Consider the following 24,162-nt stretch of genomic DNA (forward strand, 5'->3'; position numbering starts at 1 on the left):
ACAGTTACAATAAGGTAGGTTTACTATTTTCAAGGAATTATTTCGTTACTTTTTAGTGTACTGTTTTTTTGAGAATATTTTGTTTTTTTGTGACTGAATTGCCACTGTCTGCTTTAAAGAGGCATTTACAGATTCGCCGGACTTGAGGTGGTCGATCGCAGAAGGCGCTTAGCCTAAACCTCGTTTATGATTAACTGAGCTCGAGGGCTCCCTCAAGACCCTCGACTCGGGCCGTTACTTCGTTATTATTACCGTATTGGTATCATGTTTGATGATTGATATATTCTAGTAGGTCTTCGGTGTTATTTTAATATTCCGTCCGCTGAGTCGTTGGCGCCATCTGACGACCGTTATAAATAACTCACACGATAACATTAAACGACAAATCTCGCCAACAGAATAATATAAATCTTAAAATATAGTTATCTATATTTCTGGTGGAGGAATAAATCTGAATTTATATCAGTTTATATTGCTGTGTTTTTTTTTAAAATCTATTTGTATCCGATTTTCATAAAACACAAAAATATAGCCTTGGTTACCACACGAGCTAAACTTGGTATTATTTTTATCACATAATTTACCACCTGAGGCAATTATTTAAAGGAAATCGTATTTGCCTTCTAACGGTATTTTGTCTTACTAATATGATAAATGCGAATGTTTAGATGGATAGATGTTTGTAAGAGTTTGTCACCTAAACGGATGAACGAATCTCGATGACATTTGGCATAGATGTAGCACATAGTCTGGAAGAACACATAGGCTTTTTAGTTTGTTTTTTTTTTATTTCTATGCATCGAAAGTCGTCCGAAAGCTGGTATTACATAAGTTGTCAGTTACTAACTGGACGATGATGACTAAAATCGTGACAAACTCGATGTGAATTGGAGGCCGGGTCATTTGGGTTCGTTGTCTGACAGCGACATTATGCTGCGAATACGTGATATGGCTAAAAGTTCTTTTACATACGCTTTAATGTACTTGCGTATTTAAAATGTGGTTTTAGAGACTTTTTCAAAGTTCAATGTGTCTTACGAGACTGGAATTTTGTTAATATGATTATCTCGTTCTAAAACATTTTAAAACAAACAAAGTTTCAGTATTAAACCAGACATTTTATTACTTTATATTACTTGCATAATGTAATTTCGTTTAATAAAGAACATTTCGTGTTATTTGTAAAGTATTATAAAATATTTGCTCTAAAAAAGGTGAATACCCTTGTATAATTAATTTGATGAAATATAATCCGATTTATACTATTTTTACCTTGAGCACCTTGAACAAAACATTTTTGTCAAATTAGATTTTTTCATGACATTTCCATGGCAGCAATTCTAACAACTTTCACGTTTTCATGATGTATCCAATGTTTTTTACGACTCTGACAAATTAGGACATACAGGAAAAGGTTCCCGTAACTATCCTCTTAATGGCGATTCTAAAATGCCAACTGCACGCCTTGAACTTTACCTTTAGCAATTTCTGTCGAATACCTTTTGGTTGGAATTCTTTTGCAATGTTTGGGATACCGAAATTCAACACCGCATTCCGGTATAATTGACTATGAATCTTTTTTATGCCCAAGACTTGTTTTATGTACTTAAGTCATTGGTTAAATTTCCCTTATTAATATCAAACTATTTAGTCTAATGTTATGTGTCATGTAGATGTTTATGTTAAATTTTATTCACCAACTTGCTAACAAAAGGGTTCACCAGCCAATGAGAGGGAAGGGAAGGCTTGCAAAAGTTTTATTTTATCGCCATATCCGTGTTTTTACGACCGTCTGTTTCGTACAGAAACTGTCCTAAAAGATAAACAGTTTTCAGGAACATCGAATTTGTGAGTTCACTTTTAGATATGCCATCAAAATTATATGGATATCGTTTGAAGCTTACTTTTAATTGCACTTTATTATTTTAAATAGTTTGTAGAAAGCTTAAATTTTTTAAACAAAAAGCTGTACTTACTGAAAATTTTCAAATATTTCCTGGACTCATTGCCCCATTTGTGTAGGATAAATCTATATTATACAGTTTTCAAAAAACAGTATAACGACTTCTAAGACTTCTAATTGATATTAAAATAAAACACTATTAATTTAATTTACAGTTTAATGAACTAAAACAAACTTACAGGGAACATCACAATTATGCTTCGCAAAACAATATTGATGTTAGAGGTTTTCACATATACATAGAGAATTTATTTGACATATAACAGTCGCCATAACATTGCGGCAAAGATTTGCTTTTTAAGAAAGAAGCGAATAAATCTTACATCGAACATGAAGACCACAGATGCATTAACCTACTATGCATAGATATTTTTCAATTATATGTTTTTAATTCTTACATTTATAAAGCTGGCAAATGCTTTGAGAAAGATTTTGTTGGTACAATTAAATATATCTTCATTTTGCATATGTATTAAAACTTAAAACTTATGTAATAAATAATCTAGGTGGGATTTATTTTTTCATATTTAGATACGAGATTTCATTTTAATTTAAATCTAACATGAACATACTAAATTCTAGTTTGTGACAAAATACTGAAAATACTCTTTTAAGCGAATAACTAAATGTATGAAGGATTATTTTAATGTAACTACAGCTTATCCGTAGAGCGAACACTTACAAAGTATGAATATATAAAAATATCTTTTTTTTTACATATAGTCTGACCATCGCTAAGCATTATTATTATTCTATCTGGGTATATTGCGATGGATCTTTATTAGCCTTATGACGGAGGGATAGAAAATTGAAATAGTTAATTTTTCACAAATATAGATAATCCTTTGGCAATAACAACAAATTAATATTTGAATATTATTGAAATACGTGCCATGTACAACTAAACTTATTTTAACGAATTTAAAATTAAAACAAAATAAATATTCATTAAACCTACAAGTTTAAATAAAATAATATCTTTCAATTCTGGATTTAAACTCTTGTAACTTATAACTAGAAATAACAACATAAAAGTACGGAACTACCCAAGAAAATAGAATAAATAAGTCCACAATATTGTTATGGAAGAAATACTAATTTTAGCTGCTCTTAAAATAGTTGTAATTTTTATTTACGATTTAAGCAATAGGTAATGTTATTATTTAATTAAATTGGGATATAACTCTGTTTTTAGAACTTTTTTTCCACTTTAAATAGCATTTGATCCTGGTAACACAAGCAATCCCAAAACGGCTACATAATTTTTTCCTACATCAAGTTGAACAGCTTAGCAGTTAAATTTATCGTCGATATGGGTAGTCTCAAGTGATAAGAGTAATTTGTTGTGTATGTATTGGTAACAGTGACTCTATTCTCATAATCGACTCCACGATTCTAACCAGCTTAACATTTGTGACGTCCAGATGTAATCCGTCGCTCTGCGACTTCCGTATCCTTAACTATATACATAATCTATTTACACTCATCTGTTTAATTTTGGCTCAATAATTTACATACTGGAATGAAATTATTTAACAGGAATGTCTAATGTAAAAAAATCTATATACAAATTTACCCAAAGGGTATTCTTACCACACCATTAAACAACAGCATAAAGCTTAGATGACAATCACTACATTTTAAACTTGAAAGCGACTATATCAATGATATTCTTCTGATTTACTATATACAACAAAAACATTAACCTTCAACTCGTGAACTTAAATAAGAAGCGCAAAAACTGGAATGATTAGAGCCGTGGATAATATTTGGACCGTACCAGCGTTCGGTTTGCTTCCAAGTCCACCGACTACCGAACGATTGATGTTGTCTTCTTTAGCTGCCTTAACCAATCCTTCGCTGCTGTCTCCCATCATATCATTGCTGTCGATTTCACCAGAATTCATTTTTTTCATGGGACTTGCTATGTCATTCTCTTCTGGCGCTGGTGGAGCAGTTTCCGGTGGAGGAGTAGTTGTTGTTGTGGTGGTGGTAGTAGTTGTTGTGGTTGTGGTGGTCGGCACCAGTGTGTTGTTGACGAGGTAATATATCTCACCATACACAGCTTCTACTTCAACGGTATTTTCGATTCTTTCACCCCTCATTGGCCGGGACCTGGGTTCATTTTCTTTATAGTTCGTAATTAACTTGCCAGTATATTGAACATCTTTATTTGTATAGTAACCTCTGAAAGTAACGTTACAAGCAGTCCCTGGTTCGAGGTATTTTTCCAATTTGTAAAGTTCCTTTTTTTCTTCCGTATAGGGGTTGGCCCATTCGATCTGTGGGAGTACAGTTCCGTCGCTCAATACTATGGTAGTATTCAAACCGATAGCAATGCCGTGCCCATGACCCCAGGATATGCTGTAATTATACTTGTATTCAATTTCAGTGGTAACCGTGGCGCCAGTTTCGTCTTCGTTTCGCAAAATTCGTTCCTCGAATACTTGAGGGTCGGTTTGACGAATGTGTTCAGTATCCGAGTCCACTTGTACATTTTCAATTCTATAACTGATAGGTTCAATTTCGACGAGAATTTCTCCACTGTTTTCTACAAGTTCATTATTCTGGTCATCGAAAGTGATTAAATGACCGATTGTACTTTCGTAATTAATCCTCCCTATGTAGTGAGAATAACCGCTTTCTGCTTTCATCCTGCCAATAAAAGCGGAATCGAGCGAAGAGTCGATGGTAACAGCGCCACTCGGCTTAGCATGATACTTGCCCCACGGCTTCCATATTAGCAATGATGCGTTTTCAATGTTTTCGAGTACTTCGAAAATCTCGTAGTTTTTTGTTCCAGCAATGGAGCATGACTTATAATCGGATTTTAGCAAGCCAAGTAGCATATCGCCCTCGTGACGAGACCGACAAAGATAAATTGGTCCTGAAACAAAATGGCCTATGAGACTTGTTATTTAAAGTTAATAAAAAGGAAAGGACAATAAAGCCAATGAATTTCTATGCAAATTCAAAACATTTTAATAACATTTGCATAATATTCAATTATATTTTTTAAAGTAAACTGTGGTCAGAAAAAATTTAGATTGTTTAACCCAAATTTACCTTGAGGAGAATCAACCCCGGTGACATAGTTTTCCATAGCCTCTTTCTTCAAGGTGGTCCATTTGAGTGTGCTTGAAGTAACCATCTGCTTAAGCTGTGCGTTGTATAGACTGACGGCGTCGGACTGCACGAGGCCGGCCATTGTGGCCACTATTAACACCATCCACCATCCTCTCGCATAACTTCGTATCTCCTTCATACTTAGTACCTGGAACAAAGAAAAACCCGTTTATACAAACAATCTTAATCGGCATTGATTGACCGGTTTTTGGTCTTTCACCATGAAACTACAAATTACAGTCACTTTTCTTTCCCTTTCCAGTTCATTCATGGCTGCAATTTCTTAAATTGCGTTTCTATATGTTTTTGAAACCTAATAATTTTTTTATTATCATCAGATAAAATACATTTAAACTCGTCAGCAGTATTTAACAGAAACAATATTTTTAGACTTCATGAGGCGATTTTAGCACAAAATAATTACGTTAGAGGTGACGCAGCGAGCTCTCACAAATTTCATTTTGTTTATTAAATTATTTAAGCTTTTGCCTTCGTGTAATAAATACGTTTTAACATAACCTTATGTATTCCAATACCTTTAAAATAAAAAATGCTATTTAACTAGAGGTTTTATACATTGTAATTTTTAACAAATAATTGGAATGCATTTAAATCGTATTGCAATTATAAAAGGGTATAATATCAAAGTATGATATCCGTAGACGTACCACATATTAACGTGGACTTGCTGGCGCCTGGAGTAATCGATTTAATTGTTTCTTTCGTAGAGTACACAATCATATTACAATTAACATTGTCCTTCAATGCTACTCAAACGTGCATTGTACCAATTTATTTTATTAACCTGTACAAATATTGAATAGAACGACTTTATATGGTATGTTTATACAAAAGGCAATGACGTTATTGCTGATTCAATGGTTTAAAAGTTATTTAAGTAACCATAAGGTTTTATAAAATAACATTTAAATAATATGGCTTTGTTTTTTTTTTTTAAATTCAAACAGACACAACAAATTAGTTGATACATTTTGACCTTCGCGTGAACTTGAGTTGTATAGTATTTAAATACAACGTTGATAGACAACACCAACAGGTTTTGAATACAACTGATCATTAATATGAACTGGTACCAAGGTTGCAGACATACATACCTCTCCTATAATACCTTATTCAATTGAGTTTGCAGCTTTTAATAATCCTAATTGACATTTCTATCAATTAGTATTGTCTAAACAGTCTATTGTTCAAGATTTATGATATTTAACATTAGCAAACAATATATTATAGAAATAAATAGTAGACAAACTTAATGTTAAAATAATTCTAATTTGTTTAACGTAAAAGATACACAAATAATTTAATAGAAAAAATACATATCGGACTTCACGCAGCTATTTCGAGAGCAACAATAACTCATCGTTAATACAAATGGAGTAAATTAGATTTAAAAAGTTCAATTGAGGATTGACACGACCTATTTGTCCCCACAAATCCCGTCTTGCCCATTTGTGATTCGATTAAATGACAATAACTTAGTAGGGAGATAATCTGACTCAACGTCAAAGACAACTGACAGTGAAACCGGTGCGTTTAATTTAACGGTTATTTTAATAAATTACGTAAACGAACCCATTCATTATGTGACTATAGAAATAAATTAAATGATTGTTTTTATAATATATCACGTCATGCTTGCGGGTCACGTCGTTTTGTATCGTAGGTTATCTAGACATTGAATTATACAAATAGAGGTTTGTCTTGAGAACAATCAGCAACTTCATTTATTTCAACCATGTTGATAGTGTTTTAGTTTATACTTTTCCTACGTTATACAGGAATTATTATTCAACTGTCACAGTTAAAGTTACTGAGTAGTTAAATTACCGAGAAACAAAACATACGTCATTTGTTTCATATAAAAGCACAGATAACAAAAAAACCGACCAAATAATTGAAGTATTTGGTGGATTGCATAAGTAAATAAAGAATACTTCCGAGGTGCTTGCTGATTTCGATTTTCCGCCCTTGCGAATTCCTACCGAAACAATGGGTCCTACTTGTCTCGTACTCGATGCGCCGAGGGGAAACACCGCTCCGAACACAAGGACACCTCCCGTCTGACTTTCCTCACTTACTATTACATTGCCTATTCAAATGTACCAGGCGCTGTTCCTATGTTAGCGTAAATGTTTGTGGTGCGACATGAACTGGGGTGGAGTGTTTTTAATATTACGATGATTTTACAACTTATATGAGCATAGTATATGTAACTTGTGTTCAGTAGCTAAGTGTTCGTCATACTCTACTTAATTTTTTTTTAGTATTAGTACCAATAATTTATACCCCAGTGCAAATCATGAACTAGAAATTTCCATGATGACACGTTTTTTTTTTTAATTGAAATTATTCTTGTTCATTTTGTTTCAGTATATTGTATAGGTAATAAAGTTTAGTTTACGATTCATGACACTTTGACGCTACTGATGAATGCATCATTGTCATGTCGCTACTAATTCACACTGTCCTTTATTGCGTCATTGTCAATGTTAATGGCTATTGAATTTAATACGCTTCGTGTAAACATGCGAGAAAAAACGTTCAAGGTCTACTCTTTCAAACATCGATTTCATCCTAATAAAGTAAATCTTCACTCATTACTGTTGAGAGAGAAAAATGTTACAGCACAAATAGAATACTCTATGTCTTGCTCTCTCTAACACATTGAACTTTAGTTAGCAAAGATAAATTCGAATTGAAGAATGCAAGCTAGCAGGAACTAATTGTAGCATCAATTATGTAGGTGTGGCATAGCTCGAGTGTTTGTATGCATATTGTTATAAACAGATCAACTCTTGACATTTGAAGGGCTCTCCAAACATAGATGAGCCGATCGTTTGGTAAGCATTGATTAAATCTGCATATAGCTCTGACCTTTTAATTGTGGATGTTTAGAGATATTTATAATATGGTTTTGTATTCTTTCGTTAGTCTACCAATGTAACTATAACATTTAGGTCATAAGGCTATAGACGGCTACGATCTATTTACGCTGCAGCTATTTGTAATTGGGTCAATTAGATTGAGGAAAGACAAAGCCTTAATAGAATGTCTTAAGATAGAATCCGATATTCACTGCTAATACTACGTCCAGATTACTCTCACGAATAAAAATTGCACCCAAAATGTAGTCATGCATCATGGAGTGCATTATCTTTGTATAAAATAAAATAAATTACGTCTTCCTGGATAATTTTGTCTGGAGGCGACGTCACCGCGCCCGACGATATCATACAGGAAGACTTTTTATCAATACGACCTTTCCATACGTAGAGATTATGTCATCTTGTTTAAGTGGCGAAAGCAATGCGCAAAATAAACTACGTAGGTACTTACTTACTTCGACCTTAAAAACGTTTTAAATATTAAGACAACTTGAATTTACAACTATACAGCAATAAAATTTATTACTAAATTTATTGATCGTAAAGCTACTCTATGCCACTTGGGTTTGCTAATAGACAACGATATGCAGGTCACACTGGCGCCATTATAAGGGCTCAATGTCTGATGATAACTCGATGCGTCGCCTATGAACGTATGCAAAGCTATTTGTCTCCTATTGTTCTTATACTGACGTGCAGGAGAGCTAAGCTTTCAATTTTCACGTAAGCTTCGTACTTAATCCTACTTTGATCCTATTAATACTATAAACTATTGAACTGTGTATGCGGTTCTATCAATAATTACTTCTTCAATTAGATTGACTAGCTTTTACAAATGTTTGTTTAATTCACATTCCTCAATTGCAAGCGCACTTTTGACATCATAAGACGCTACGAAGAAAAATCAACAGCCACTTAGCACTTGGGATAACTCAGAATTATCGCAGAGCGTCAATTAAAAAGAAAAGATATTTAAAACACATATTTCCTGTATCTCAACACTTAAATGACAGATATATTTTTCACGATGTCGCTCCGGATGTATAATAAATATCGAAGTATCAATTTAAGTATCATTAACGAGAGTAATAACACTTGACCCCTGTTAGCTTCGCATACTCTTTATATCAATGACCTAAATCTTAAATCCGAATACGTTGTTAACATTTTCAAGGTATCTATAAACAAATTGGGTAACTGTTCTTTTCCCTATTAGTGGAATGGTCGTGAATAACTTTGTTTGCCATCGCCATTCGCCTCCATTACCTGCAATCATTGTTATGAACAACATTGTACGTAATAGTGTCTTGTTAAAGTCAATGTAGATATTGTACCCGTTTCATATCTATATCTTATTTATGGTAGACTTTATAACTATAAGATGCGACTTCATGTTACGTTTTCAATATCAGTTATTACTCAAAGGTGAGATTAATAATTGTTGCGATAGTTTCCTACATTGAAGAATGGCAGGCACAAGAACGAAGAATCTATGTGAAAGATTTTCCAATTTTCAAGCTCTATTGTAAAACAGATCTTATAGTTAATAAGGCTATCAACTTATGATTCCAGTAACGCACTGTAATCCAATTCCAATTTTATTTTCTCTCTTTTTATTGGAGTACAATACAAAATGTTTTGTTAAAACTTTGCTACTTTTTAATTTTATTTCACCATTCTGCCATCAAAATACAAATGCATCCATATGTTGACAGTAAATAAAAGCAGAATATCAGCAAACGGTTTACTGAATAAGCTGTATGAAATTTATAATGTCAGACCCTTTATGAATCCTGAATAATGTGCGGCGGAGGTCGGACGTGGAATGGTAGGGGAGGGAGAAGGCTGACCGAAAGGCAATTATCGTGTAATGGCTTTGTTATCGGACGCCTTCCCATCTCGATAGCTAATGAAACTGGACGCTGCTCCACTTTCTCTACACCGTTGTACTACGCATCACGTTACATATTTTTACTAGAAATCATCTCATTACGATCTAATAGACAAATGATGAGGCCATGATTTACTATTTTACATATAGTCACAGCGTCAAAAAAACCTTGTTAGATTTCTTTACTCTTTTTACCCATAGTACAGTTGTGGCACTTGGTGTAATCGGTGAAACTATAATTAAGTTTTTCGCAAATATGAAAATGCGAGGCACTGCTAACTCTTGGACAGGTATCATTTTAGCCCTCTAATCCCAAGGTGACTTCCATAAAGAAAGTTCATAATAAGTCCAACGTATGTGCAGCGATTGGATCCGTTAGTTGATCTGTTAATAACAGCGCTCGCTGCTTCGTGCCGGCACAATGCTCGGGTCGATCTATCGGGCGCTGGCTGTTTTTTGCGTCACAGTAAATTGCTTTCCCGGGCGCCGACGCCTCTGGTTTACCGGTGCTAACTGTCCATAAATCATTTTGTAGAGCTCGCGCCCGCTTTGTCCTATTTGTTGTTTTATTTTACAGTTTTAATCATTGTACTTTTTGGTCTATCTATTTTGTTATCGTGCTTTTCAATCGTAAGTTTCCGCGAATTGTTTTTCTTCAGCTTCGCAACGGAATCACCCCGTTTTGCAATTTAACATTTTGTTTGCGTAGCTAGCATTTTTTCTTCTACTTCTACTAGTAATATATTAACTGTTGCAGAACTATGATTAGGTTCAAGGAAAGGTGACTCCAAATGAGCTGCTATCGATATCTTTTATGTCCAATCAATAAACTTTTGCGTTTAATTTGTATGAAAATAAATAAATTCGCCTGTTGATGCAATTTTAGATAGTGAAGCGTAAAGGGTTTGAATTTAAAACAAAAGGGGAGAGAAACTGAATACTTAATTTTATGATTTAGCCTCATAATTATAATTTTAATTAGAAATTTAGCACCTGAAACTTTGTAATCAAATGAATCAAAACCAACAGTGTTGGTTTTGATTTATGACAAACTTGCTTATTCAAAGGTGATTCACATTTATGTAAATTAAGCGGGAGAACTGACTGAAAACTGCATTATTGAAATCTAGAACACTCGGGTCACGGCCGTGATACGTATTTCCGTTAACATTGTAGGTCGAGTCAAAGTGTATGAATTTTCTTTGCCCACGTATCCACGAGACCGCGACCCGTTATCAGTGGTCGTGACGTCACGGGCTGCTGGGCGCGCACCGGTGCATGAACCAGCTGATATCGTGGGAATTACATACCCGAGGATATTAGCCATACACAACTGTTGTGAAATGCCGTGCTTTATGGTTCTATGATCTATTCATACTGGGGACTCACCCATGTTGAGTAAGACACTACTGCATTTAAATAGTTATAATAATAGGCTACTATATTTAAATAGTTAATCAGACTTTCTGTTAATCTGCCTTTTCTCTCAACTCATCTTACTTCGTAAAATTGATAGAAGTTATTGCCCTGAGGATTACTATCGAACAATATCCCAGAGATAAAAGGATCCGGGCTTTAGTACTTGAACTAAATCGTTGGTCTTAGACGTTATAGGGCGAAGGAAATTGATCCTTTATTTTTTGTTGATATAAAGGGTAGTTGATTAAAAATGTATTTTGGTTTTAAAACTAATAAAATAAAAGAAAGACAAAAACTCGTCTACTTAAAAAAATGAGGCGATATGTTAATCTGTAGATGGATTATATTAGCGTAGGCCTAAAGCATTGCTATAAAAGCTTATCTATAAGCCGTGACCTGGGTCATCGCGTGAATTATAAAACTATTAAAATATTTAGAGTGTCAGTTCTGAACGAAAGCAAAGTACTTAGTTCACGTATTACACTAATGGACAGTCAGTCGCGGTGAGAACGAGTTGCTTGCGGTCATCACGCAACACGTGCCCCACATACAGGTAAAATGTTAATCCATTAAGTTAATTGACCTAAGAAGATTTCTTTCGAGGGATCAAAACAAAAGGCAAAGGCTTTAATCTGAATTATTAAATGACATATGACTTATTGCGTATCAAATTGCAACTGACTCATAAATGTGAAATAGAATACGTATTTGATAAGAACTTAGGGATATCAATTCAATTTACGCATTCGTAGTTAATGATTCACGCAGATAGAGTACGACAACCTGCAATTGGGTCATCGGTGTTACATTCAGCATCATTCGCGATGCGTGGCGGTGTCGAAAGATTCGCAGGATAAAAAAAACATTCACGTGTGCAAGCCTGCGTGTCTCCGCAACGTAATGACTGAAAATTCACCGGCACTCCGCAACATTGTTTTATTCTGCAGTTTCCGAGTTGCCGCTACACGTCAACGCTCCGCAATCCGATATAGATAAATAGGTACCGTTGACCGGGGCGAAGACAAAGTGTGGCTATAAATCAAACTAGGGACTAATTAACCGTATAACGTATTGAAGCGAGCGGCATCATCGCACCTGCGCTAATCACCACTTCCCTGGACTACTTGTGAAGGCAGCAATTTGCACTTAGCTAAATTACACATTCAATGATTTATTTGCATAGTATTTATGATTATCACCGACCTTATATAAGCTTATTTACTATCGAGGAAGTAATAAATAAAGCGTTTGCGTACAGAGCAGATGCGATTGAACTGTCCGTCTGTCTCGACTGCGTGCGAGACTAAACACAGTCGTTCAAGTAAGTGACGACATTTACTTATAAATAATTTATGATGCATTGATTTCAGACGAGTCGTCATTTTAGAGCTAAATATAATTATTCGACTGCGTTTGATTTATTCATTTACGACAACTATAGAATCTCATAAGAATTATGTGTAATATTACTCTATTTTAGGTGCATAGAAAACGGAATTAAAAACGTGATGAGTCGACATTTTAAAACCTTGCCTTGTCATCAAAGTTATAAACAGCATTTGTTTTATTATCTTAGAAGATACATGTATAGAGTTCATATTCAAGTTAGCAATATGTCTTTAAAGCGAAAACACTAATTGTTTTGAATATTTACAACATGGGAATTGAACCCAGTGTCCCTAAATCGCATCGCAGTTGCTCTCAAGTCAAGGATGCGGTCAAACGAGTATGCGTCATGGGTGAGACTTAAAAAGAAACTTGGATTGTTGAACGTCTGCACATTGATATGCGTCGCCGAATGTTTGGAAAGAAGTTTTTTTGTAAAGCCATTTTAAAAGTATCGCTTATTGTTCGTAATTTGGCGTCTCTGTAAAAAGTTTACAAGATGAACGCATCCATTGCGAGAAGTGCCAGTATCTTTTTGCGTTACGTAATTAATATTAAACAAATTGTACAGTTGTGGCGAAGCTTCCCACTTTTGTGTTGTTTTTTGTCTGTAATCGTTTTCCATTTAAGTTTACATTTCACGACGGCAATTTATTTAAACAGAATACTTTTGAAATTTGATATAGTACCGTACGAATGTAACCGGTTGCATTCATAGGATGTTGTCTTGTTTCAATGAGAAGACAACTGCGAACTCTCCATCAATTGTATTCAATTGAGGGACCAATAAGGTGCGCGACAATAGTTCATTATGCGCAGCAAAATGTACGTAGAAAGTGGTTGAAATCTTTTAAATTGCGTCTTATTATTATTTGATTGATCTCGGGAAGAATAAATAACTATATATATGATTTTTTCTTGTAAATATTTGTAAAGTTTTGTCTTTGGATCTGAATTTCATAGACAACATTAGCATGAGGCCACTGAATAAATAAAGTATTCATAAAGTGAGGTCTTGTGGCGTCGCGCGTTATCGCGTACGAATATTTGATGTGTGACAAGGTGTTACATAATGGAAGTGCACGTATCACGTAAGGCGGATGCCGGAATGGAGGATGACAATCTGCTCCCCACGACGTGCGACAACGAGCGGCAAGGTCGCCGTCTGATTGCTGATAATAGCGCTGGTTATGATACACCGGCTTACTGGCCTACTTCAATAGCGATGCATCTGCCACTCTTTACCCTCACATCATTATCACACATACATCTGTTCATATCCGTACCCTACGTCACAATTATCAGCAAATACGAGTATCCTTCGGCAAAAAATATTGGACGACTGTTAAAAAAGTATACTATTCCTTTAAATATATTTTATGTAATGACATGATATATAAAATTAATATCGGACTTTTGTTATTGTTCAATATACGCAACATCACTCTTTCAAATAAGCTCATTAGAGTATACCAGTAAGTGTAAATTACAGTTTATAATTTGCATTATAACACGTTACGAATGTGCATACAGCGGTATTTTCCTAAGTTGTTTTCTTCCGTCATTCAACGACAGTTCATCCCGTCTATTTAACAGGATGATAGTGGGCACTCGCTCTGGAGCCGGTTGCGAAACGATGTTATTTTTAGAGCAATGACGACATCGAACAAGTATGCCATTGAATTGACCGTATTGTCGCTTTTTGCCATAGTTTCGATATGTCAGCATTCCTCTTTGATTCTACTTTGCTAAATGTATACTTTGATTGTCTGCTTTTAGTTGTTTTTATAGGTACACTTTTAAAGTACAATTTGTTTTATTTACCTTTCTAATCGGACAGCAGTTAACGTTTCTATTTATAATCCGGTAGATCTGAAATGAAATAATTGAAAAATTAGTACTGTAAAATTTTCCTTTCGCAAACAATAATAAACAACATTTCGTTAATTATTTAGTATTTTAATTTGAAGTCTTAGTTATGGACCTTGGCCTTAATTGCTTTGGTGTTGTCATTGGGGTTTGCCCAGTCACAAATGTCTAAAGTGATTTTTTAAAATTTCTACCATAGCATTTTGCCTTATTCAATGCGTTAAAGATAAAACCACAACGACTTAATTCAAAGAAATAATCAACTTTAGTGCACACTAATCATAACTTAATTTCTATTATTTCTATAGCTTAAAAAGAAGCTTACAACTGAAGTTAATTAAGTAACTTTGTCACAAATAGCGACAGTTATGTACAATGAACACGCCAACTTTAAGACAATGTTAGTTAAGTGATGCAGCTGTCTAAGTTAGCATGTTTTATTCACTTTATCAAGTTACATCTTGCAACTGCACTGTAAGATTAGTCATAATGCTATTTTAAGTTCTTGCACTAAAGCAATACGCTACTTACTGCGGTTAACCGCAACTAATGCTTGGGATTTTAAACTTAATTTCTTTACCACAATATGCGGTAATACTTTACTAACAGTCTTTTGTTTTACTCTTTTGTTTTTAACCATCGATATTTAACATATTTTGTTTATTGGACAATCATTTACTTTTTTCGTAAAATTTCGTAAAAGGTAGTCGGAGTTATCTAGAAGGGTATAGATAAGTGTACTGTTTATACGATTGTGTTTTTCATTCTTTTTCGTGCAACAGTGTTTAACAGATTTTCAAGCTATATTAATCGGAATACATAACTGTGAGTGCATTGGTTATGCCTTGCGATTCGGCCTTCGCCACGGCTCCGGGCACATTGTATGTATTATGTTTGTAGCCTGTCACAATGACCGGCCAGAAATTAGATATCATAGTCTTTGTCGCTACAACTCAAGTAATTACTTCGCTCTGCAGCGACCTAGTTATGCAACATAGCTGCAAGTGTATCCCTTTATGCATCTTGCTACTCTGAATTAGGTAGATCGCTAGATTAACATTTTATAGTCCCTATAGTATGTATAACGTTATTAATTGTTTTTTTTTTGCTGAGAAAAATTGTGCGAAAACAACTTGACTTAAATTACATTGATTCCAAATCGCCTTACAAGTATTTAGTTTAAGTATCTAAATTGACATTTAACAAGTCGCGTTTAAGTTTTAGGGTCACATAGCACTAACTTTAATCATACTTCAAACTAATATTATAAATGCGAATGTTTAGAGGGATGGATGGATGGATGTTTGTTAGAGTTTGTAGCCTAAACGGCTGAACGGATTTCGATGAAATTTGGCATAGACGTAGAGGATAGTCTGGAAGAACATATAGGCTACTCAGTTTTGTTTTTTAATTCTACGCGGACGGAGTCGCGGGCAAAAGCTAATTACCAATATTTCCAAATATGTAACGAATAATCTATTTATACTCGTAGGTTTTCCGATCGATCGGTCAATTACTTTCACTATTAGATTCGCCGACGGCCGGATGAGGCGATCATTGCCAATCAGCGGCTCTTTGCTCAATTGAAAATTAACTTACACTGTTCATACTCTGATGAAGACTTAATTAAATGTCAAACAAGAATCTGTAACATAAATGTGAACCTTATTCTACATTAAAACATGATCAAAACAAATCTTGTTTGATCATTTTACATTAAATAAAAGATATTTAAGTAACGTCGAATCGTTTTAAAGTAATAGCTAAATTAAACATAGCAGAAAAGAATGTTTGGCAACATACGGGAGTTTGAACCGGCATCCCGAAATCGTATTATCAAACACGATCTGCGGTGGCTCAGTCGGCACAGAACCGCTCAGTAAACCACAGACACGAACAGGGAACGGGATTTCCAATAACAATGGGGGAATCTGATGGGTAAACACAATTGCGTATTGACAGGGATCAAATGGCGACAGTACGGCTACGCGGGGTGGACGCTCGGTATACGAATATGTATGCCGATAGTTGCGAAGGATAAAAATACACACTGATATAATAAATAAAATGATATAATATAAAGAAGCCTTTATTGCTGTTCTTAAATTAAAGTAATATTTTATATTTACAACTACATGCTATCTAATATGTAGGGAGATTCCATGTGACAATCATAATGATAAATTCCACGCGTGCGGAGTCGGGGGGATATATAGTATTAAATATTTTACAGTAGTCATATAACATTAAGTTACACGAATCGACAAAAAATTAACTACATTTCAACATACTTTAGTGTAAGGAATTATCCAATTTTGGTATTAGCAATTTGTTTTTAATGTTACCTACGAATACCTCAATTAGATTTGAGGTCAGAATAACGTGGTCGTTATAGTTTCTAATACTAAGTTACGACATATTTCTGTAATAGATTGATACTGAAATTGTACGAGGATTGATACTTTATCTAATAAACTACTAACGTACTAAATGACTTTTTATAACATTTTTTTTATATCTTAAATCCCCCTATATAATGTACGTTCATTTATACAAGTCTTAACGCCCAGTCATTTGTCATAACATAATATCTTGAGACGCCCTAATACTTGTTGCCCTAAATCGTCCTGCTAAATCCCGCCAACTCGCTTCCACTTATTTTATTGTTACAGCTAGTTCATTTCAAGAGATCCAACGCAATATTTGTATTTATATGAAAACGATTTAATATCTCTGCCAAAAATTTCGCCTTTTTATGTATACCTCCTACTAGCCTACTTTCCTGAGAGTTTTTTCAAATAATATTTGTTGGGTACTTAGAAATGTATTAAAAAATGTTTACGCACCCATAAGAGAACAATTTCTATATCAAAGGAAAACATAAATTTAGCAAGGAGAGTAGGGGGACGTAAACGACGTAGTTTCCTCGGTTGCCATGGTTACGCCCCGCACGTGGCCCGGTGGTTCACGCAGCGCTTCCACATTAGCGGACATACATTCGTGTACCTTTGAATAAAGGCGATTACGTTCGATGTTCTTCCGAGTGTAATGAAACGTGTTAAATTGAAGTTACCTCAATCTATGTTATAATATTATTATATCTTGAATTATTATCTGCGATGTATTTTGTTATGAGATTTCGTCAGTGATTCGCGGAAACTTGTCTCGCATAGGGGTGCAATTGTGTGGCTCCCTGTTCTTAATTGCATTTTATTTATTCAGCACTATGGCACGCTGCAACGTTAGCAAAACATCCCCGAGGGGAGTTGGACCCCGGTCGCTCATTAGTTTGTGTAGTAGAAACGTCTAAATTTAATCGTCGAATTAAGTCGTCGCGTTTTAAACTTCCAACTTAGTGACATAAATCATAGATTACTTTGTTAGAAAAAACTTTTGCGTTTACAATTTCTGAGATACAGTACAATTAAAAAGATATTGTAAGGGTCCAGTTCTAGGGACAAGTTATTGCAACACCAGACTGTTACATGTTTCTAAAAATATAATCCCGTTAACAGCATAATTAGTTCAATTGGCAAGTAGAGCCAAGCGCATAGCTCTGCGCTGTGCTTCCAAGCCGACACTATAATAGAAGATTTATACATCTTTACAATGAAATTATAGAAAATATTATTTAAATAATAGTAATCTTAACACAATTGACACAGTATGTCAGCAACAGATAAGATACAGACTATAAGTACAAAATCGTATTTGAAAAAAAAAAAAGGTTTTCGACTAACCCGTCCCACTCCACGAGTTGATAAACTGGTTGACGCACACAAGTCTTTTTTCAAACGTAAATGTATCGAGTAAAATTCCGTAGTAACAAAAAACCATATTGAAACATAATGTCCTAGATTTATTTTTATCAATCGAGTTTATTTCGTGATGTCATACCTGCTCAGCACAAACAGAGCCCCTCTCTGGCAATGCAATCGATACGGGGTACCCTACATCAGAAATTTATTACCATCCGGGTCTCGTCGGCTAAAATGGAAATGTGTGTCTCCGCTTTTCCGACTTCGTAGGAAATATTCATCCGGTTCTCTTATAATTGTCGGAAGAAGTCATTGGGGTTGGTTATCTGCTAATCCTTTTTACGCTGTTATTACTCAATCGGATAATATCAATTTTGTTTTGAGATCTGAGTAACGCGTAGAAGTAAACATTTATTTACCAACTAGACTTTGCCCGCGACTCCGTTGGCATGAAATTAAAAAAAAAAAAACAAAAACAAAAGTAAGCCTATGTGTTCTTCCAGAATATCCACTATGCCAAATTTCATGGGGATCCGTTCAGCCGTGTAGGCTACAAACTCTAACAAACATCCATCTAAACATTCATCATCATCATCATCATCATCACCAGCTCACTATATGTCCCCACCGAGGGGCTCGGAGCCTACCCTAATGTTAGGGTGACTAGGCCATAGTCAACCACGCTGGCCAAGTGCGGGTTGGTTGACTTCACACATATCTTTGAATTTCTTCGCGGATATGTGCAGGTTGCATCACGATGTTTTCCTTCACCGTAAGAACGTCGGGTAAATTATGTACATATGAAAATTCGAAAAATCGAAAATCACATTGGTACATGGCGGCGGGATTCGAACCCAAGACCTGTAGATTACAAGTCAAGTGCTTAAACCACTGAGCCACCGACGCTCCTTCTAAACATTCGCATTTATAATATTAGTATGATAACTATAAATACACAAATGTAACATCGCTAAAAACACGCTTTGTGGTTTCACAAAATAAAAGAAGTAAAATACAAGTAATCATACTAATATTATAAAAACATTCGCATTTATAATATTAGTATGATTACTTGTATTTTACTTCTTTTATTTTGTGAAACCACAAAGCGTGTTTTTAGCGATGTTACATTTGTGTATTTATAGTAACGTAATACTATTATCCCCATGTTGAAGTATAAAACGTAATCTTCTTAACGATATTACAAAAAAATTGCCTGCGCCATAAGATTCTGTAATCCCACTGCTTACAGTGGACGCACTACGTTAACATTTACAAATGTAATTTATTTTTAAAATGCATTATAATTTGTAGTGCTTATATTGTGGTACTTGTAATGCCACACTTAGTTATAGCTCAGTTAAAACAAGACACTGCCGTTCGAATTTAAATTTGTTTTAACTACTTGAAAGCTATATAAATACTGCACAATTGTATATTGCAGACCTTATGAATTTCAGTTACGGCCAGCGTGCCAGTACATCTGGAGTGCCAGTTAATAACAGACGAGAAACTTTACCCTCTAAACAAACTAATAAACGTTGCTCAGTTTCTGTAATTAAATTCCTGCCTCGACTTCAGTTGACGGTTGACGCCCACGTTCCGAATTTCAAGTACGATGCCACATGCTAATGTTTGTTAAAAAAAAATCGTTTACGGACCAACGAACTCAATGGCGCCAAATATTGCGTGGGCTTTTCGTACTTTGTTACAAGTTTGAATGACAGGTTGAAGAATTGTCTGATAACATAAAATTATTTATCTCAAAGAAAATTTTATTGTTCTCTTAATTTTATGACATTTTATATTGACCTCAACTAAAATCCAGACATATTTTGTCAAGCTATCTATGAAATATTGTACATAACAAATAACAATTTATTGACTCATTTGTGAATAATAATAATTTTTTTGTTCTTATTTAATAGGAAGGTCAGTGCGGTTACTGAGTCATTGGAATGCTTTATTGCGGAAGATTTTGCGGCTTTTATGATTTAATAATTAAAAGTTTATTTGTTGCGGTGCCAAGTATATTTATCATTTTGTAATTAAATTTATACCACGGATATAGACACTATTAATTTTTCTGAATGTATCTAGGTAACTGAAAGAACTCTGTTCTATCAGATTTCTCTTGGTGCAAAAAAATATCTTAAAAAATTAAAATAAGTATCAACAAATATACAAATAATTTAATTCTTTACTATTACTACACTGAAAACGTACTTTCCGTTAAAATGAGGTCGCATAAGCTTATCGTATAAATCTTCAGGCATTAGACCATATCTGAGTCAATTAAACTGTAGTTAAAGTTAGTATGACTCAGATCGTAGTCCAATGGACATAATCTTCTCGTGTAGTACTACGTTGCCCACTGGTGTGACGTCAAGCAATCGCTGAGTCAACCCGACCGAGATGAATGAATAATAGGGAGAGAGCTTTACATTGAATCATTCGGATGGCTCCTACTGAAAGTTTGACATTTTTCAGTGTCATGACACTCTGGACGGATGGAAACTCTGAACCACTTTAAAGTTTGACGTGAATGTTTCGGGGATTAATTTTGTAATTCTTAGTGGAAAAAATAGGCTATATAAATTAAAATTAGTTTTTTCTCTAACCCTTGATAAACTATTACTAAGTTTGTGATGAAATTACTGGTTTATTATGAGGCCATCGACGAGATAGTCGCGATAGATGAAAAGGTTTTTTGCTCGCTAATATTTTTTTACAATAGTTTGACTTTTTTTTTACCTTTAATGGTATCACATCGTTTGCTTTAGAATAAAGCATAGTATCATGCGATAGTTATTCGATGTATGACATAAAGGTGCAGCAGGCTTTCTCAGTGAGTGCAGGCGAGGCGACCCTGTTGCGAGGGCGGGTCGACGCTCCGTTGACTCACCGGCTACCACCGTGACAAACATCTTCATACCTCGCTGTTCTTATACATAACTCTTAAATGTTATGTTTATAAGCTTTTATATCCTATTTTAGAAATATAAAAATCATGACCAAGTCCTACATAGATTTCAGGATTTTTTATTTTGCTTAAGGTTGATTTCGAGTAATGTTTCTGGTTTAAATTGTATTAGATAAAAAGCCAAGAGTAATTTAATTTAAAAAAAAATAATGATGTATCACATTGCTGAGTATTTTAATCCAATGCTCATCGCAGTTTTTTGTCCTCTCATTCAACACATCCTTCAAAAGCACTCAAACATGACAAGCAAAGAGGTTTTAATTGAGGTGCTTGAATTTTATCACCGCAGCCACTCGCGTAGAAACAAAGCCTCCGCAATGAATATTCATAACTGAACGTAACTGTACACTGCTTTTAGTGATATAAACATACAAGAACAGCTTCAAGAAGCTTCGTAATCGTACTCCATACTAATATTATAAATGCGAAAGTTTAGATGGATGGAGGGAAACGGCTGAACGGATTTCTGTGAACGTTGGTAAAGATGTAGATGATATTCTGGAAGAACACATAAGGTACTTGCTTTTGTTTTTGTTTGTTTTTTAATGCCAAGCACACAGAGACAGGGGCGATAACTAGTTAAATGTAATAACAATAGCATTTACGTATTGATCATTTAAAAATAACTATAGTTATTATGCAGTGTTTTATTAGAAAAATATTGAATAACCTTCTTTATATAAACTTTTATAGTGTGGAGAACAAAGGCTCATTGTGAGCGACCTATATTTGAATGCTTGCTTGAGGCAAACTTGAACGGTTTTCTTATCGTCGTCAATCGGAGTGTACACAAAGAGCAAACAATCGCATTTCGTTCGCCTTTTCAGACTTATAAATAAACTAGTCCAAAAGAATGCGATAATCTAGTTATGGAATCCGCTTTCAAACACTATGGATCAAAACATTGATAGCATGTTATTGAAAAATAGATTGGAATCTGATTTTCAGCAGCTGTAGTTCAGCACAACATTACTAGTTGATATTTCTTTTAAGGTTTGTTATGTTATGTGTATTTTAAAAATTGAAATTGTGATAGAACAAGCAGAATTATCATTAACAATAAGTTTGAGGTAACATAACTTAATCATGTATTCAAATCAAACATATTATTTCCAGGAGTGATTGTAACATATCAGATTATGCTCCTTCTTACGAACGACAACATTTCCATTTATCAACCCACTTAGTCCACTTATTTTTAAATAACTGAAATTCGTTTGTTTACCTTAAGAAATTAAACGGAATACGTCTGTCTGAACGTGACCGCTTAAGTGGCAAGGTTGAGGGTCGCCGTCATTCAGAGTGCACGGGCACATAAGACGTCCTGGCTCGTTACAGCCAAGCATCATTACGTCACGACGCAACTTGAGGACACACATCAAGTTTACTAACCTATCTCTACTAAACGCTGTAGAAACTTTATCTCTACAATATTAATAAGTTACCTAAGAACAATACATACAACGTTATTGAACTGTAAATCTACAACTTGTTTTATACAAAAGATGACTACAGTTTCCCAACTAGATAGTTGTCTGTAGAAAATAAATTACTCATCTCACTAAAAACATTCCATCTCATTTCGCGATAACTTAAATTAACCTTCTAGTACGTATATTTTTTTCTCATTAAGTTTTTGTTATTCTCTGAACGTCGTAGAATGATTACGAAGCAAGGTTATCTCGCATACCTATTCTTCATGGCCATTCCAGCAATACGTAATGCATGAGTAGCAATTAATATGTGTTATTTACTATTAACATAAACCACGTGCTTGTCAAGTACTAGAATTCGCATCTTTAAAGACAATAATTTAACAACCATAACATATATAAACTATCTAGTAGTACGTTTTCAAAGGTTTATAAGAATTTTATATCATGGGAGTTTGTTGTTTAATTTGAGGGAACCAAAGACGAGACCTAGACTCACCTATACCCTAGATCTACCTAGGTACGTAACTAGAGATCGATAGCTATTGATCCGTGAACTAACGGCAGTCACACTTGACGTCCTTCGACATTTGATATTAGGAATGCACCCTCCAATATCAAGTTTACCTCGCGACTTATACATTCCACGATCAATTTCTACATTTTATACTAATTTCACATGAAAATTAATATAAACAACCAGTATTACAAAGCGTTTACCAAAAAACTTGGGTCTTCATTTAAGTTTTTTCGCTTTTTTACCACATGGAATACATGTTTCTCGTATACGTGTTAATATGGATTATTCTTTAGCAGTATATTTAAACTTTATTGTCGTAAACAATGATGTCATGTACTTTGACGTAAAAATAACCAGCTTCGTTATAGCTGGCTGCAACAATAAAGTATAAGGTTTATTGCAATACACTGTGCTGTGTCGTTGCAGTCTCTTGGCCTTTGCAGCTCAGTTGATTTTAACGAGCTTGGCATAGAGTAAATGTATTATTGTAATATAATGTCAAAGTATAACATAAGAATATTAATACTCATACATATGTTTTAATATTTATTTTACAAAAATAGCAAGAGATATAACTATGTATTTGTGCAGATTTTTTGTTTATGGAAAATGACAAGTTAGTTAAAATGCACTTCGAAATGCACATATCATTGTTACAAAGTAGAACACTACATTGTGAAAACTGTACAATTTGCAATAATATACGTGGGCAAAACATCTATTAGTAGCTTTCTCTAATTAACATTTAAAGGATTAAATAATAAACAACAACACCTGATTAGCAGTATAGTCTGAATAAGTATGTTACAAATCTAGAGACATAAAAGATTGTAACGTAATTAAGGTAAGAATTGCTTATATTCGGTTTGTAAAGGGCCACTCACTCGAGCGAATGTATGGCAACCGGG

General features: G+C 34.4%; 2 protein-coding genes across 2 annotated transcripts in view; one reads left to right on the forward strand and one right to left on the reverse strand.

The window, feature by feature from the left end:
* LOC106099651 (protein FAM73B) overlaps positions 1 to 24,162 on the forward strand; it is a 50,332-nt gene that overhangs the window by 8,257 nt on the left and 17,913 nt on the right. The gene's annotated exons all lie outside the window — the stretch shown is intronic.
* LOC106099652 (protein unzipped) overlaps positions 2,107 to 24,162 on the reverse strand; it is a 32,019-nt gene continuing 9,963 nt past the window's right edge. Inside the window, exons 2-4 of the mRNA XM_013278251.1 lie at positions 14,516 to 14,563; positions 5,030 to 5,237; positions 2,107 to 4,850 (exon numbers count right to left, since the gene is read on the reverse strand). Of these exons, the coding sequence (XP_013133705.1) occupies positions 3,685 to 4,850; positions 5,030 to 5,228 (1,365 nt within the window). The 5' untranslated portion in view covers positions 5,229 to 5,237; positions 14,516 to 14,563 and the 3' untranslated portion in view covers positions 2,107 to 3,684. The remainder of the gene's footprint in view (positions 4,851 to 5,029; positions 5,238 to 14,515; positions 14,564 to 24,162) is intronic.

Source organism: Papilio polytes, unplaced genomic scaffold (assembly GCF_000836215.1).
Source record: "Papilio polytes unplaced genomic scaffold, Ppol_1.0 DF824102.1, whole genome shotgun sequence".
NCBI lineage: Eukaryota > Metazoa > Arthropoda > Insecta > Lepidoptera > Papilionidae > Papilio > Papilio polytes.